The 13843-nt window shown below is 38.9% G+C and overlaps 1 protein-coding gene across 2 annotated transcripts in view; it reads right to left on the bottom strand.

The window, feature by feature from the left end:
- The window catches only part of NR5A2 (nuclear receptor subfamily 5 group A member 2), a 98922-nt gene that overhangs the window by 25470 nt on the left and 59609 nt on the right, over positions 1 to 13843 (bottom strand). For both annotated transcript variants that reach the window (XM_064515781.1, XM_064515782.1), the window contains exon 7: positions 5488 to 5635. In XM_064515781.1, the coding sequence (XP_064371851.1) occupies positions 5488 to 5635 (148 nt within the window). The remainder of the gene's footprint in view (positions 1 to 5487; positions 5636 to 13843) is intronic.

Here is a 13843-nt window from a genome sequence, read left to right as displayed (position 1 = left end):
TCCCCAGTTATAATCAGACGTTCAAAGGAAAAATACTCAGACATGTATGATGAGATTTAGTCACTGTCTCCTTTTAAAAAACATTAAACAACAGCACAGAGGAGCTTTTCCAATTTCTAATCCTGATTTAGGACAAAATAACAAAAAGAGAGTTTTCAAACTAATGTCAAATTCAGGAATGAAAATTCAAAGCAGCTAATAAACTGACACATTTGCTTTTTCTAAATGTAGCATATCTTGATTCAAAACAGCAATTAGTAATGACAAAGAAACATTTTTTATTTATTTTTAGGACTATTTTTTGATTGTGTGTACTGTGGACTATGTTGACCATGCACTATAGAAAAGTTAGTTTTATTGCTCTGGGATTAGGGTAAAGAAATTGCTGTTACCTTCAGTTTGGCTAGCTTTGGGAAAGCCAGATATGTTTACTCTCATTTAGTTGGAAATTTGATAAACTGATGAAATTTGATAAGCACCTATACAGCTCTCTGAAAGGCAGCTTTCTTAGATATGCCCTTTTCATGGTTTGGAGATGAGTTCATAAATGTAAACCCTGAAGAACTAGCATAAAAAGTAGGGCTAACACTCAAGTCTCTCAAAGATTTCTTCCTTCCTTCCCAGTTTTGCAATGTGTGCCTGGTCACTAACCTTCCATCAATTGTACAATTGTAACTGCTGAATTGTCACGGCTCTGTCTTGTTTCTTTCTGCTTGAAAATAGCCTGCCAAATGCAAGTTAGAGGTCAGGAAAATCCAGTTTTTGTGTACCTCTTGAGCTGCTGAATTTTTTATCTGTATTATCTTCAGATTGTGAAAAAACCTTGGCTGATATACTCAAGTTAAACTGTGGTTTGGTGTCCACATTAATTAGTTTCACTTCAGCCCTTTCCTTACTTGAAATTAAGGGGAGAGTGCCTTTATGTGTGAGAACACAGGAATGAGGCTCCCACGAAACAGGCATATTGGGGGGTTTGCAATTATGATGTAACTCTCAAAAAAAGAAAGGTTGGTAGAGAGCACTGCTATCAGAACTCATGTCCTGATTTAACTTAAAGCAAGCTAGTAACTCAAGATAATTGAAACTGAGATTGATAACAGAAATTGCTATTTCTAAGCCATCTAAATGGAAGGTTTCTTTTGAGTAAATCATGCTAGTAGAGAGATTGCTCTTTTGCAATGAGATGCTTTTGCTTCAGGAGTCTAATTCCTCTTTAAATATATCATTCAATCAGCATCTAGGTATTATTTGCAGCCAAGATGGATCTTGGATGCAAGAATTCAGTCATGTCTGTCAGAGATCAAGTTGGGGAAGAAGTGACTAGAAGACAGGTTAGCAATCATAGCATCATATGGTACGACTACCATATCATAATCACACCCAGCCAAAGCTGCAAAGGGCAATTATGATCACAAGCCTTGTTTCTATTTGCTTGTCTGTGATCCTGGGTGTCAGTCAGATTGGCTGATTTGCATAATGTTGTTCTGGTGTGTCGTGAGAGAGGAAAGCAACACATTCATTTATGTGCGATGAAGAGGTACGCAGCTGGAGGACTCACTCATTGGAAGACTGTTTGTGAGTCTCTAAAAGAATCCTGCTGGATTAGTGTAATAGCTTGCTCTGTAGATCATGTAAGTGCATGGCTATCAGAGTAATGTGATAGAATTTAAATTTAGTCCAAACTTGCTGTGCCTTGACAGAACAATTGATTGACTGCTGATGATGCAGTGAAGTTGTGAAGGAGGGGGTCTCTGCTGGTGATTTTATGTCATTTTAAGGTAAGGCTCTTGTCTCTTGTTAGTCTGATATAGAGCTGTGTCCCAACCATGGTCAAGACAGTTGTCCCCAGTGTGGTCATGATGCTTGTAAGAACTGATTTGTTCCCTGTTGACTCTCACCCTGCAGGAGCACAAGAGCAAAGGACTGATTCAGCTGAACTGATTATCTGCTGAGAGCAATAGTCCAGGTGCGATGGACTTGCTCAACGCCAGAGACAGGTGGTGACTATTGCCAGGACTGTGCTGATGGCAAGAAGAACCTTATGCTCGACACAGTCAGTCACTGATCTATGAAGATCCACAGCCACGAAAGGGGACTCTCTTACCTACAGAGAGGTAAGAACCACCTGGCTGTAAAAAAATGGAGTTTTTATAACTGATGGAGGAAATTTAAAAGTTACCTAATTCTAAATATATTAATACTAGAAAGAAATAAACTAAGGAAATGTCACACTATCTAAGAAGTTAGTTACCAAAGTATTCTGTCTCATCCAATAATTGCTGAGTCAACTGCATCGTTATGTACTTGGCAATGTTGGTCAGATGGGCACAGATGGAGTAGACAGTCACTGGAAGAAGGACCTGAACTCATGTGCCTGGATGGTATCACTCGCTAGCGTGGAGTTGGTGTGACTGCAGAAAGAGTTGTGCACTGCTAGCCATAAAGACTACAATACAAATGCCTCTGTCTAAACTTCAACAGCCTCTTCTTTAATGCTACTATCAATCAAAAGCGTTTTCTTGTACAAACCCTTTCGAACCTCTGACGAGTAAATAACTAACGATTTACCTCTTATTTTTAAAATCTAGCAAGCAAGACTGATATGATTTAATCGTATTTTGAAAAATTGTATGTGCTTTGGGTTTTGAACATTATTTTACTCTTAGTTTACTAGGCTAATCAGTTCTGAAATGTTAGAAAAAAGACAAAGTTCTTTGCCCTCAAGGAGACTGCAATCTTGTGAAGATGCAGACTGTATAGTACAGCCATGAAAACCAAACAGCCTTAGAAGGCAGCCTTGTAGCTGCATAGTTATAAAAAACTAACAGCCTTCTTAATAAATTAATTCTATGGCTTTTTGACTTCACACTGCCTTTGAGAGGTTTTATATAAGACATTATGTATGTATCTATCTGTCTAGTATGTACTATACAATAGTGTAAGGTTTTTGGTTAACACTGTGGCATGAACGTCCTTAGAAATGTAAAAAGTCTGGTATGTCTTGAAGTGCTTTTTATTTCATTAAACATTATAGGACCAGATTCTCAATAAGAGCCAGCTCAGGTTTTTGAAAAATTTGTTTTGATTAATGATGTATTTTTGGCCCTAAGACCAGTTTTCTGTTGAGATGCCCAACAGATGTAGATATGTGGCAAATGCGCCTAGATATCTAGGTACAATAATTGTTCTCAGTTATTTCAGTAGGAATTTGATGCTTAGCTAGTTTTGACAATCCTGTTGGATGTCTGCCAGCATTGTTAGACACTTCCATGTCTTTAAAAACCTGACTCTTAAACAGTTGAAGGATGTGAGCAGTCATAGTAACTTAAGCCAGACTATTCATTCGTATGTTTGGGAATGAACTTCTGTGCTTTGCTGGAAAGAGTTTCTATGTTTTTCATTTCAGTTTTGTCGTGATTCTCATTAAATATTAGCCTTAGTTCTGTGGGTCAAGTGGTAACATCTTTACATGCTCCTCTTTGGAGCATAACATCTAGCTTTGGCTATTAGCAAATTGAATTATGCAGTATGCTAAATATTGAATTAATCAGTTTCAAAGGTGTTGAGCCTTTCTTAGCTATATCATTTCTGCATGCAAGTGACTTGAATACAAGGCTCCTTTAAGGAGCAGAATTAGCTCTTTTTACACTGGCATAAATGAGATGAGAATGGGATAACCTGGCTTGGAACAGGCTTGCAAGTATACTTGCCCAACTCCTTCTGAAGTTGAGCGCATCACCCTGCAGAATTAGGATGAGAGCTAAAGGAAGAATAATTCCTAAATGAGTTAAGTGTGTTGATGAAAGTCATCAAATATAAGGGCCACTTAAATGCAAGCATTTTCCTAATGCATTTCCCTTATTCAGCTAATTTGAAATATCCCTGAAGTGACAGGAATTCTCTCAATATTTTATCAGAGAAAGGCTACAAGGCTCTTCTGTACAGACAGAACGTTCAGACATTTCTGCACCCCTGTCCAATGACTGGAAAATCTACTTGTTACGAATTAGGAAATCTGAATTCTTGTTTTTCATCAAATTAATTCAAAAAATATTATAATTTTTGCAACAGGTGGTTTGCTTTCCCTTCTCTGAATCTAAGACACAGGAAGAAGCAAAACCCTGAATACAAAAGGTTAATAGTTACCAGATAAATCTGTCATGTCTTCCTGGGATTCAGAACGTACATGGTTCATTAAAGTCAATACTTACAACTTTGTTTTAATTTTTAAAATAATTGTTATTTATTTCTACATGTATAGCACCGAGGTATTTCTTTTTAATGCTACCTATATTTAAAAAGGGCTTCATCTAAAGTTTTCCAAAGCAGGCTCAAATTCTATAAACACTATATGCAAGGACATATTGTAAAGTGTCAGTTACTGTCTTAAATATAACCCAAACATTTTGCTGCTTTTAGTTTAAATGCAATTGTATTATAATAATGTATTTGTAGTATTCCTTTACAGAAGAGTTTTTAAAACTGAAAATTTAAAGAAAACCTTTACTATATGTCATCAATGCTTATATTTCTTTCATTGCTGTTCTTGGCTCAACAGTTTAGTCTCTCTGCACACAAAATACCTTTTGAGTAAAAACGGAGTTTTGTCTAGGTAGGGGTGGCTGAAACTGATCTTATTTATGTTTTTTAGTCTCTTCTTTCAACTGTGTGCCAGTAAATAAAAATTCACTTGGCCAAAGTTTATTTAAACCAGCTTTATTAAATCAACAGAGTGCAATCCTAAAACAGAAGACAGGCAGAAAAATCTGTTCCTACGAAGTCAATCAGAATCCATCTCCCTAATCCCTTTTTATTTCTGGTGTCGGTGATTTTTTTCTTGACTGATTCATTGGAAGGTACTGATATAACTAATTTGTCTTGCATAGGTGTCTTTCCCATTCTGAGTCATTCCCACTAGTACGAAACTACCTCCATTTAAAGGTAATTTCCTAGCTAGGGCTGTCATAAAACATTACCATTAATTTGTACTTTAACAGTGCCTTTCATTGTTTGTTAAAAACTACTAGTTACTTTCCTGATTTATGCGTTGCAATGTGACAGCAATATGCTAACAAAATTGTTTATACTTACCATTCAAATACATGAAAAAAACAAGTATATTTTACCCATATCCCCTCTCCATCTGCTTTACATGACGACATTCAATATCATAGAAAATATGCCATTTTAAATTTTCCCACTATCCTCTAACAAGTGCATACACACAGCATATAATATTCAGTTAAATTCCATAGGTTTTAGGAATCATTTCCATAGAAGTCCCCTTTTAATCCTGCTACACAATTTTCCTGCAAGTGATACTTATAGTAATCTGAGGATTATCTTTTGAACCTCATAAAATATACCTCAAAGTCGTATTTTGTTTTTTCAGAGAAAATAAATAAAAGCAAAAGATTTTCAATGTTTTTATAACAAATAATACCAATATCAATAGTAAGTAGCATATGAAGAGTAGAATTTACCTACCTAAACTAAACAGCACCAAGAATTTGAGACATACAAATTCTCGTAGGTCAAACTGCAGGGAACGAAGCTTTGCTACTAGTTCTTGTGCGTGGCTCATAAGATTGTTGAGGGTGGCTCCAGCTTGAGATGCTATTACTGAATAATCCACCTGTAAAAGAGAATTATATTTCTGTATGACTATCAGACGCACAGAATCACTTTAGAATGTGTCAAGCAATCCCTTATAACTGGGATATTTCTGGATAAAAGAATCACTCTCAATTTAATGATGTCACCAAGTCAAGATGATTTTATATACAGACCTACTTTAGCACGACACTATACATTGAAAAGATTATTAAACCATATATCTTAATGGTATGTCACATTGCTGTGAATGCTGGTTTGTCTGCATTAGCTTTTTTTAGAAGTGTTATATATGACTACTGCTTACGACACTGGTAGCAGTGTCCTGTATGAGTTTGTTCTATTCACTCGGTGTCTCTTATTCTCACTGTAACTGTAGGATCCTGTGGAGGGAGACTGATGAAGTGGGCTTCGTGCCTACGCTGGCCGTGTTAGCCCAGAGGGATATAAGGGTATTCATGGGAAACGATCCAGTGTCCACAACTTGGCCAGGAACATCTATTCAAGCCCCGAAACATCTGTGTATTCCCACAGGAAACAGAGGTATCGTGAGGATGGCTGCTTTTCTCCTCGGTTACACAAAATCTGGTTATTTGCCGGCGTTAGTTCCGACGGACGTGGTCTGCGGATCCTCCTCCGTGGTCGAGGGAGGAGCAGCAGGAGCTGCATGCAGGCCAGCTGCAGGTACAGCGTCCTCTTCAACGACCGCAGCGAACGAAGCAACTCTGTGATTTCAGGACCTGGCTCAGCTGAGGCGCCCTCAGCTCGGCCCCGTTCCCACCAGGCCGCTAGACGTCCCCTGTGCCGCCCGAGCGCCGCTGTCCTGGGGAACAGTTGGGGCACCGCTTGCTCCTGCGGCAGCTTGCTCCTGGCCGACTAACGCTAAGCAGATCATTGGCGGATTTCGAAAACGTCCTTCTTGCCTGGCTGCTCTAGTATTCGCAAAGCCTTTCCGTTTTAGGAACCTCCATAACAACATGGAAATTGGTGACCATACTTCATATAACCACATAAAGTGATTGCATAAACTATGCCTGGCTCTAAACTGAGACCAGGCACAGTGGTAAGTGCACGCTTTGGGTTAATGGTGTGTTTAAAGGTATCACTGCTCTAATGCTGTCTTTGAGGCCTCCCATAATAAAGAAGTTAATAAAGAATGGCCAGGTATCACTAGAGGAAATAGAGACACATACTGCAAAATTTTATTTTTCTGTCACTAATCCCTTAAAATCTAATTTTTAAAATAATTGTTAAGGAACACTATATTTTGAAACACTCTTTTTTGATCTTAAAACTATTGAACTGATTTTGCCAAAGCATAAACAAGAGTAAAACAAGAAAAAAAACCTGACTTTAAACCTGTCCGCATTTCAACCGGGAAAGATAGATAAGTGATTGAAAGGAACTAAAATAAATTCTCCTAGTGATAACCTTAATATAATCAATAGTTTACTGACTTTAAATAAGATGCTTTATTTGTATGTCACTTGGTACTCCCAAGACATTGACTGAAGGCAACTGTACAAGAAAAATGAAGTTACACTTTTTGTGTGGATATGAAGAATAACACTGCCCCAAATCTGCAGAGCACTTAAATTTGTCCTTATGTTTCAATGAAGTCAAGCGATTATGCTTAAGTATTCTGTGAGATAGGCTTTATTGCCCTCTTTTACACCTGAGAAAACTGAAGCAGTGACATTAAATTACTTATTCAGGGCCAAAGAAATATGTGACAAAACTAAGATGTAGTCTGTAGGACTTCCAGCCATACTTTCTTTCATAAACTAGTTAATCTAGATAATCTGGTATTAATAGCTCTCTCTCTATATTTATATCTAAGAATATGTATATGTACATAAATAAGTAAAAGATAGTAACACACCCCAAGTACTTTCTATTGGAAGAGCAGTTTGATATGATGACACGATTTAACTACTTCCTATTGAGAAGCTGCTCACATACAAGAGTCAGCTCATTCACAACTTAATTTCCCTTTTGTAACTGTAATGCTTTGTTAAGGGGAAAAAATCTCAAAAATCCCTCACCGAGCTTCCAGTTTGTGGAGGGAATATGCTATTCACTTCATAATAATAAGTTAAGATGTTTGGATGTCAAGAACATGACTGGCCTTACTGCAGCGATTATACCATAATGGAAAAACCCAAAAGGTGTCTGGATCTCCCACCATCCCTCTACTGGAGAGCTCTCAGGCAACCTGCTACTCTTTCAGGTGCATTTAATATTTGCAGCACCAGCAAATTTGTCTGGGAGGCAAGTCCTCATCTGCCACTCTCCAAGAGCAGGCTGTATTAAATTTTTATATTTATTGACATTTCATTACCATAATTGACTGCAGTTGGTTCTCTAGTCGAAGGCACAGGGCTGCCTCCTAAGCAGGAGAATTGGTCCCTTGAGTAGGATTTGCAATTAAAAACAACGCAGAATGGATTTTTTTTTTATTGTGTAAATATGATGAGTTGAATTTTCGGCTTTAACTAGAGAATACTGGGTGTACAGAAGCCTTTTTCAAGAGTGAGCAAAATTATGAATCAGTGGAAAGACGACCCCCAAAGGTGTCAATCAGTTTATACAAAATCAACTTTGCATGAAAAAGCTTCAGTTAATGTCTAGTCTGAAAAAGTGGTCACATTAAACAGTGTGCTGTCCTGCTTGCTTGGTCCTGTGCGCAGAAATTGATACTAAAGGTGGAATAATTCTTTTGCCTCCAATTCATGATTAAAAATGCTTTTAAAAAGCAAAGGTCGAAACAGCCTGGAACTTCGGCAAGAGTTGCAGACCGAAATCATAGCATTTACCTAATATCGCACCATGAATTTCACTTGGTAATACCAAACCCACAACTGAAAAAAATGATGATTTATGTTTCACAGTTAATAGGATGACATTGTACGGTTGGTTTTGCTGTTGAAGATGGTATGTTGACTGGCATTTTTGAAAACAGAAGCTTCAGTGAAGCTTCCACACTTCTAACTCAAAAGTAAAAGGCTGGGCATTAAGTTATGCCTGCACAGTCAGATAGAGGTGTGATTTCCTCAGGTACCGGCACACAGGGTCTTGCATGATGAATATGGTAATACTGAAGAAATACTGATAGAGGTTTAATTGGGTTAGCTTGGTACCAAAGCAGCGTAGACAGAACAGAACTGAGTAATTTGCCCTGCTGCTTGTTCTAGCGATCAAGGTTGTACTGCTGGTGCTTAAACTTGCTTAAGATTAGTACAGCTATCACTGTACATGCTGTCCTGCTGGCTGTGCTGTGCCTGTACCATTTGCTAACTGCGGTGTCTCATATTAGATACTGAAAACCTCCACCTTGCTGCCACCTAACTTAGTGGTTAAGTTCCTCGCAGCTCCACCTTCAGCCAGCGCTTTGGGTGCTGAACTGTCTACCTTCGGCATGCCCAGAACTACCTGAGTCATGACGGTGATAAACCAGTGCGTCCAGCCCATGCCCCAGCCCTTTTGAGATTTGTGAACTGGCTGGCTTTCATCTACTTAAGCCAGCAAACATACAAAAGGAGGGAATTCTTCAGCAGCCCAGTGGCTGAGGTATGGGAAACCTGCGCTCAAAGCTCCTGTTCAAACAGAGCATGAAATACGGCTATAGCCTGGCAGTTAGAGCACCTTTCCGAAAGTGAGAAATATCAAGTCTCAGGTAAATCTGGCACATGTTGCATATATCTTCTGATCACGAGTATTGGTCAAAAAGGGAGGGGGGACCTTCTGTGGCTTGGTTTGGTGAGAAAGTCAGCACTTAACTCTGGGAGAGGATTTCCAGCTCTGAAAGCCAAGTAGATAAATGTGCTTAACTCCCTTGTACAGGCAGCCTTCACGCCATCTCTCTCCTAGCATTTCTGGCGGCTAACTCTTAGAGGTGCCCCCGGTCTGCGTGCATCTCGCTCCCCCACGCGCTGCACGGGTGACACCGGCAGCTGGATGGGGCTGCCAGCTCCGCGGGCTGGTAGGCGTCTGAGATCCCGCCTGCCGCTCCAGCCCGCTGGGCCCTTGTGGTCCTCCCATCGCAGAAAGGTAGGCAATATCAGCAAAAGAAAATAAACAGAAAAGCTGAGAGCAAGAGAGTGATGACTTAAATGGGACTGCAGACCCTGAAATATTGAGTATTTTTTCTAAATCCTTTTCTTGATACAGTGAAAACTTACTTCATACAATTAAAAGTCAAAATCCTTATCATGTCAATGAAGGTGAAGTTAAGCTAGTGCTGAGTATGTATGAAATTTTCACTTAATACATTGTAGTAAAGTATTTGAAATTTAGTAGCATTTAGAAAGTCAGCTATCAATAATTCTAATAATAATAATATTGAATAATTTCCTAGCTGATCAGCAGAGTGGTAAGAGAGATGGAAGTGACTGATTCTGCAGTTATTTTTCTCCCATGAAGGTCTCACTTAGGATAGTGAGATATTATTTGAGGCAGATCAAAAGATAAAACTTTTTTACAACATGAAACTATACCCTGGGCTAAATAAATGCTGAAGCTGAAGGCCAGGAATGCGGAGATCATTTGTACTTCTTTGTTTTGCATATATTTCACAATAATGAACTGTTCTCGAAGGCAGATCCCTGGTGGAGTCAGGAGGCACAGACGCCTCTGATATTGACTCCTTCTCTCTATGCCCACAAAATAGAGCCTAAAATTTAACGGCAGAATCAGGTTCCTTCCTTCTCCTAAAATTAAATTGTATTTAATTTCTGGAATATGACAGTGGGAGGCAGAGGATGTTGTGCAGAAATGTTGTGTGGACCTGTACCATGCCTTCTCAATGCCTCAGCAACCTTGCAACAGTCTCCAGAAGAGATGACTAGAGTGAGTTTACTTGATAACGCCCGTTGTCAGGGACTCCCCGCCACTGAATGACACTCTGTTAACCCAGAACCCGGAATTCTATCATTAAGGAATAAAGTTACAGCCATGGGTTGTATTTACAATACAGTGCCTGTAATTACAGGTACTGGCTGCCGTCACCGTGTCCCCACCTCTCTCCCTCCTCCGGTGACAAACGCGTCTCAAAGCATGAGGAGTGTCCCGCAATGGTCTGTCCCTGGTTTTGAAGCCTTGGCCCTGCGGGGGGACCGTGAGCTCGTTCTGGTTCATGGCTACGTGGGCGATGAGCTTTTCCCGCAGATGGGAGTGTTGAGCATGCTTGTCATTTTAACATGATACGCAATAATAGAAGATAATGAATTAAGTTGCTGGTGGACCTTTCCCCTAGGATGATGCTATTGTGCTTGCTAATTAGTTATAATATGCAAATAGTAACATTGCAAAGTACTGTATTTACTTTGTCTAACTTAGTTTCAAAATGACTAGTACATCAAGATATGAATAATTTTATGCCCAATACTTGACCTATATATTAATTTATGGTAGTTATTTATGTTATAAAACATATGATGATAAAAGTATCATTAAACTTCATGCAGATAGCTATTTTAATCAGTAACATTACATTTCCTACTCTAGTAATGAGGAATATTAGGTCCTTCAAATTATTAATGTGAAGATATTAAAGTAACATGCAGAACCTAACTAACCTACAGAGCAACTGAATCCATCTCTTCAGTGAAGTGTTGCTGTGCATGTCATGTTTCTTATATAGAGATGATCTGGAATCACTGCTGAGTCTGAATAACCATAAGCCTCATTGAAAATTAGACCCATCACTGGAAATTTTGTTGTGAATATTTAGGTAGCATCACTAGGGCTGTGCTAGCTCAGTCTGCTTCTTCAGGAGGAGAGAAAGCTAATGCTTTTAACCCCTTAATTGTATTTTCCCTTTTCTTCTCTTATCTTATAAGTTTTATCTAATTTAGCTGAGAACAGCTGGTTCAGCCTGAAAAAGCAGATAGCGTATCTTCACAAAATGTGAGACACTTAACCAAAACAACCTTGTTTTCTTTTCCTTTAGGCAAAAACCATTAGCATCATGAATTGGGCAGGACTGGATACAAGACAACAAATACTACCCTGAACAGCAAAATAGTGATTGCTTGGCCTTGTCTGATCTTGAAGCAAATCCTGCTCTTGTTTGTCTTTAAGAACTGCTTGTTCGTAAGAACTTCTAGATTTGGCCCCTAAATGCTGATACCATTTTTAGCCTACTACAACTCTGAAGCTTCACTGACTGCAATCACAAACTTAATGAAAAAGCAAAGAAGCAGCATCATTTTGTTATTACAAATTCTTTTGGCACTTGTTGGTCAGGTACTGTATTTCAGTGTGCTGATAGAAAAAGCTAACATGAGTACTACCTGTTTCCTTTATATACAAATATAATTTTTTAAAGTTCTACTGCAGTTCCCTGGCTGCAGGGATCATTCGAAAAATAATTTATTTTCAGACTGAAAAACTGAGTAATTACACACACACACGCGCACACACACACACATATATATAATGACCACTTGAGAACATAAGAAGTAAAAGCTTTTCATTAGCTATCTATTATCTTACCATACCTATAACTAGTTATGTATTTTTATTCATTTCTTAAGATGAAAGAAGAGCCAGTTTGCTTATCCTTCCTTCGCCAGCTCCTTTCTCTTGTCCTGAGAAACTCCTTCCTCCGGTACCTTTCTCTACAGCAGTACTACCTCTGCGAGGGTGAGCTTTCTTTTCCATGCCCTCCTCAGTAGCCCACATTTTGAAAGTTCAGCTGCCTCCCAAGAACCTTTTCAGCAGCAAGGCAATCTGCTTGAACTTGCAAATTGGATCCCTAGACAAGCAGATTCTCCACAGGCCAATACAGCTAGGTTGGGACAGCAGAAGCCTTCTTTGCAAATGGGTAAGTCTAACAGAGATATTTTTGCCACAGAAAAATCCCCAAACAAAGCCCCTACACCATACATCGACACCTTTTAATAAGGTACAGCTGAAAGAGCTGCAAAGTCTAGAAACAAGGCACTAAATTCAAAATTTTAACTTGCTTCAAAATACAGCACTATTGAGATCTGGGTTCTCTCTCTCTCTTTGATGCTACTCCAGAACACAAATCCAGGTGCAAGATATATCTGTGTGATGGCTGACAATCATTCAGTAGTTTGAACAATCTCAAAGAAATTTGAGATTTAGGCATATATTTGGACAGCCTTTTTATCTGAATGGCTTTGACCAAACTCAGCAGAGTGCAGATTTGGCAACAGCAAGGAGCAGAGCATAGGTATGAACAAAACGAACAGCTTGTGTCTGGGCAGCCAAGGCTATAATTCATATGTTGTGTGTTGACTGCTGCAGGAAAATTCATGAAAAATGATATTCTATACCAAGCTTTAGTATCTATCCTGTGTGTTCTGGACCTTGGAATTTGGCAGCATATTGCTGGTACAGAAGATACAACAGAAAAGTGCTGAAGTTGGAGGAATTAAAGTCCTATAATTAGAAATCCTCTGTTAAAATTACCTGCCACATGCCAAGCCTATGAAACCTGGCATGCGAAAAGCATATTGGCAATGATTTACAATTAACTACTACATTGCAAATCACTCCTTAGCCATTTTCTATTATGAAATTTGGAGAGTTGTAAAATGCATTTGTGCTACTTTATTTCCTTTTGAAATGGTAATTACTACTGCTGAGGGGCAATACGTAGTGCAGAAAATGAAGTGTGCAGCATGGAGAGAAACTCGTTTCTGAGGAACTGCTGAGGAATCGTAATGATTTGAAAAAAGTGCTTTCTTGAAACATATACACACAAAGGAGCTTCTTTTATGAAACTCCAACCAAACAAATAACAAAATAAAATAAAACACAGTCTTTGTGTGCAAGGGCCAATGCTTGCTTCTTTGTTGCTGACTGCACTTTTTCCCATCAAAGTAGGAACACTGGATTGACACGGAGAAAAACTCATAAGCCAATGGCCTGAGGGAAATGCAGAACTATGGTAATGTGAGAGGAATGCTTGGAGGTAGCGGGTTTCAGCCAGTGTGTTTGAAAATCATTCAGTATGCTTTTACTAGCCCATTTTAGGTACCTGATATAGAACTGAAAATGGTACGGCCCCAGAGAAATAGATGAAGTTTGACTTTTATATTTCAGGAGCAGAGACTGTGCACTTTAAGTGGAGAGAGCAGTTACGTCCTAATTACAGCTTCTTCCTTGATTGTGACTGTAAAAAGGCCTGTGTTTATGGGTAGCTTTTATGGAGGGATATATTAAGGAAAGCAAGGAAGAAGGCTTCCAAGGTCTTAAA

Source organism: Dromaius novaehollandiae, chromosome 8 (assembly GCF_036370855.1).
Source record: "Dromaius novaehollandiae isolate bDroNov1 chromosome 8, bDroNov1.hap1, whole genome shotgun sequence".
NCBI lineage: Eukaryota > Metazoa > Chordata > Aves > Casuariiformes > Dromaiidae > Dromaius > Dromaius novaehollandiae.
The sequence above is the reverse complement of the archived record's forward strand: the minus strand, read 5'-3'. Positions and strand labels throughout refer to the sequence as shown.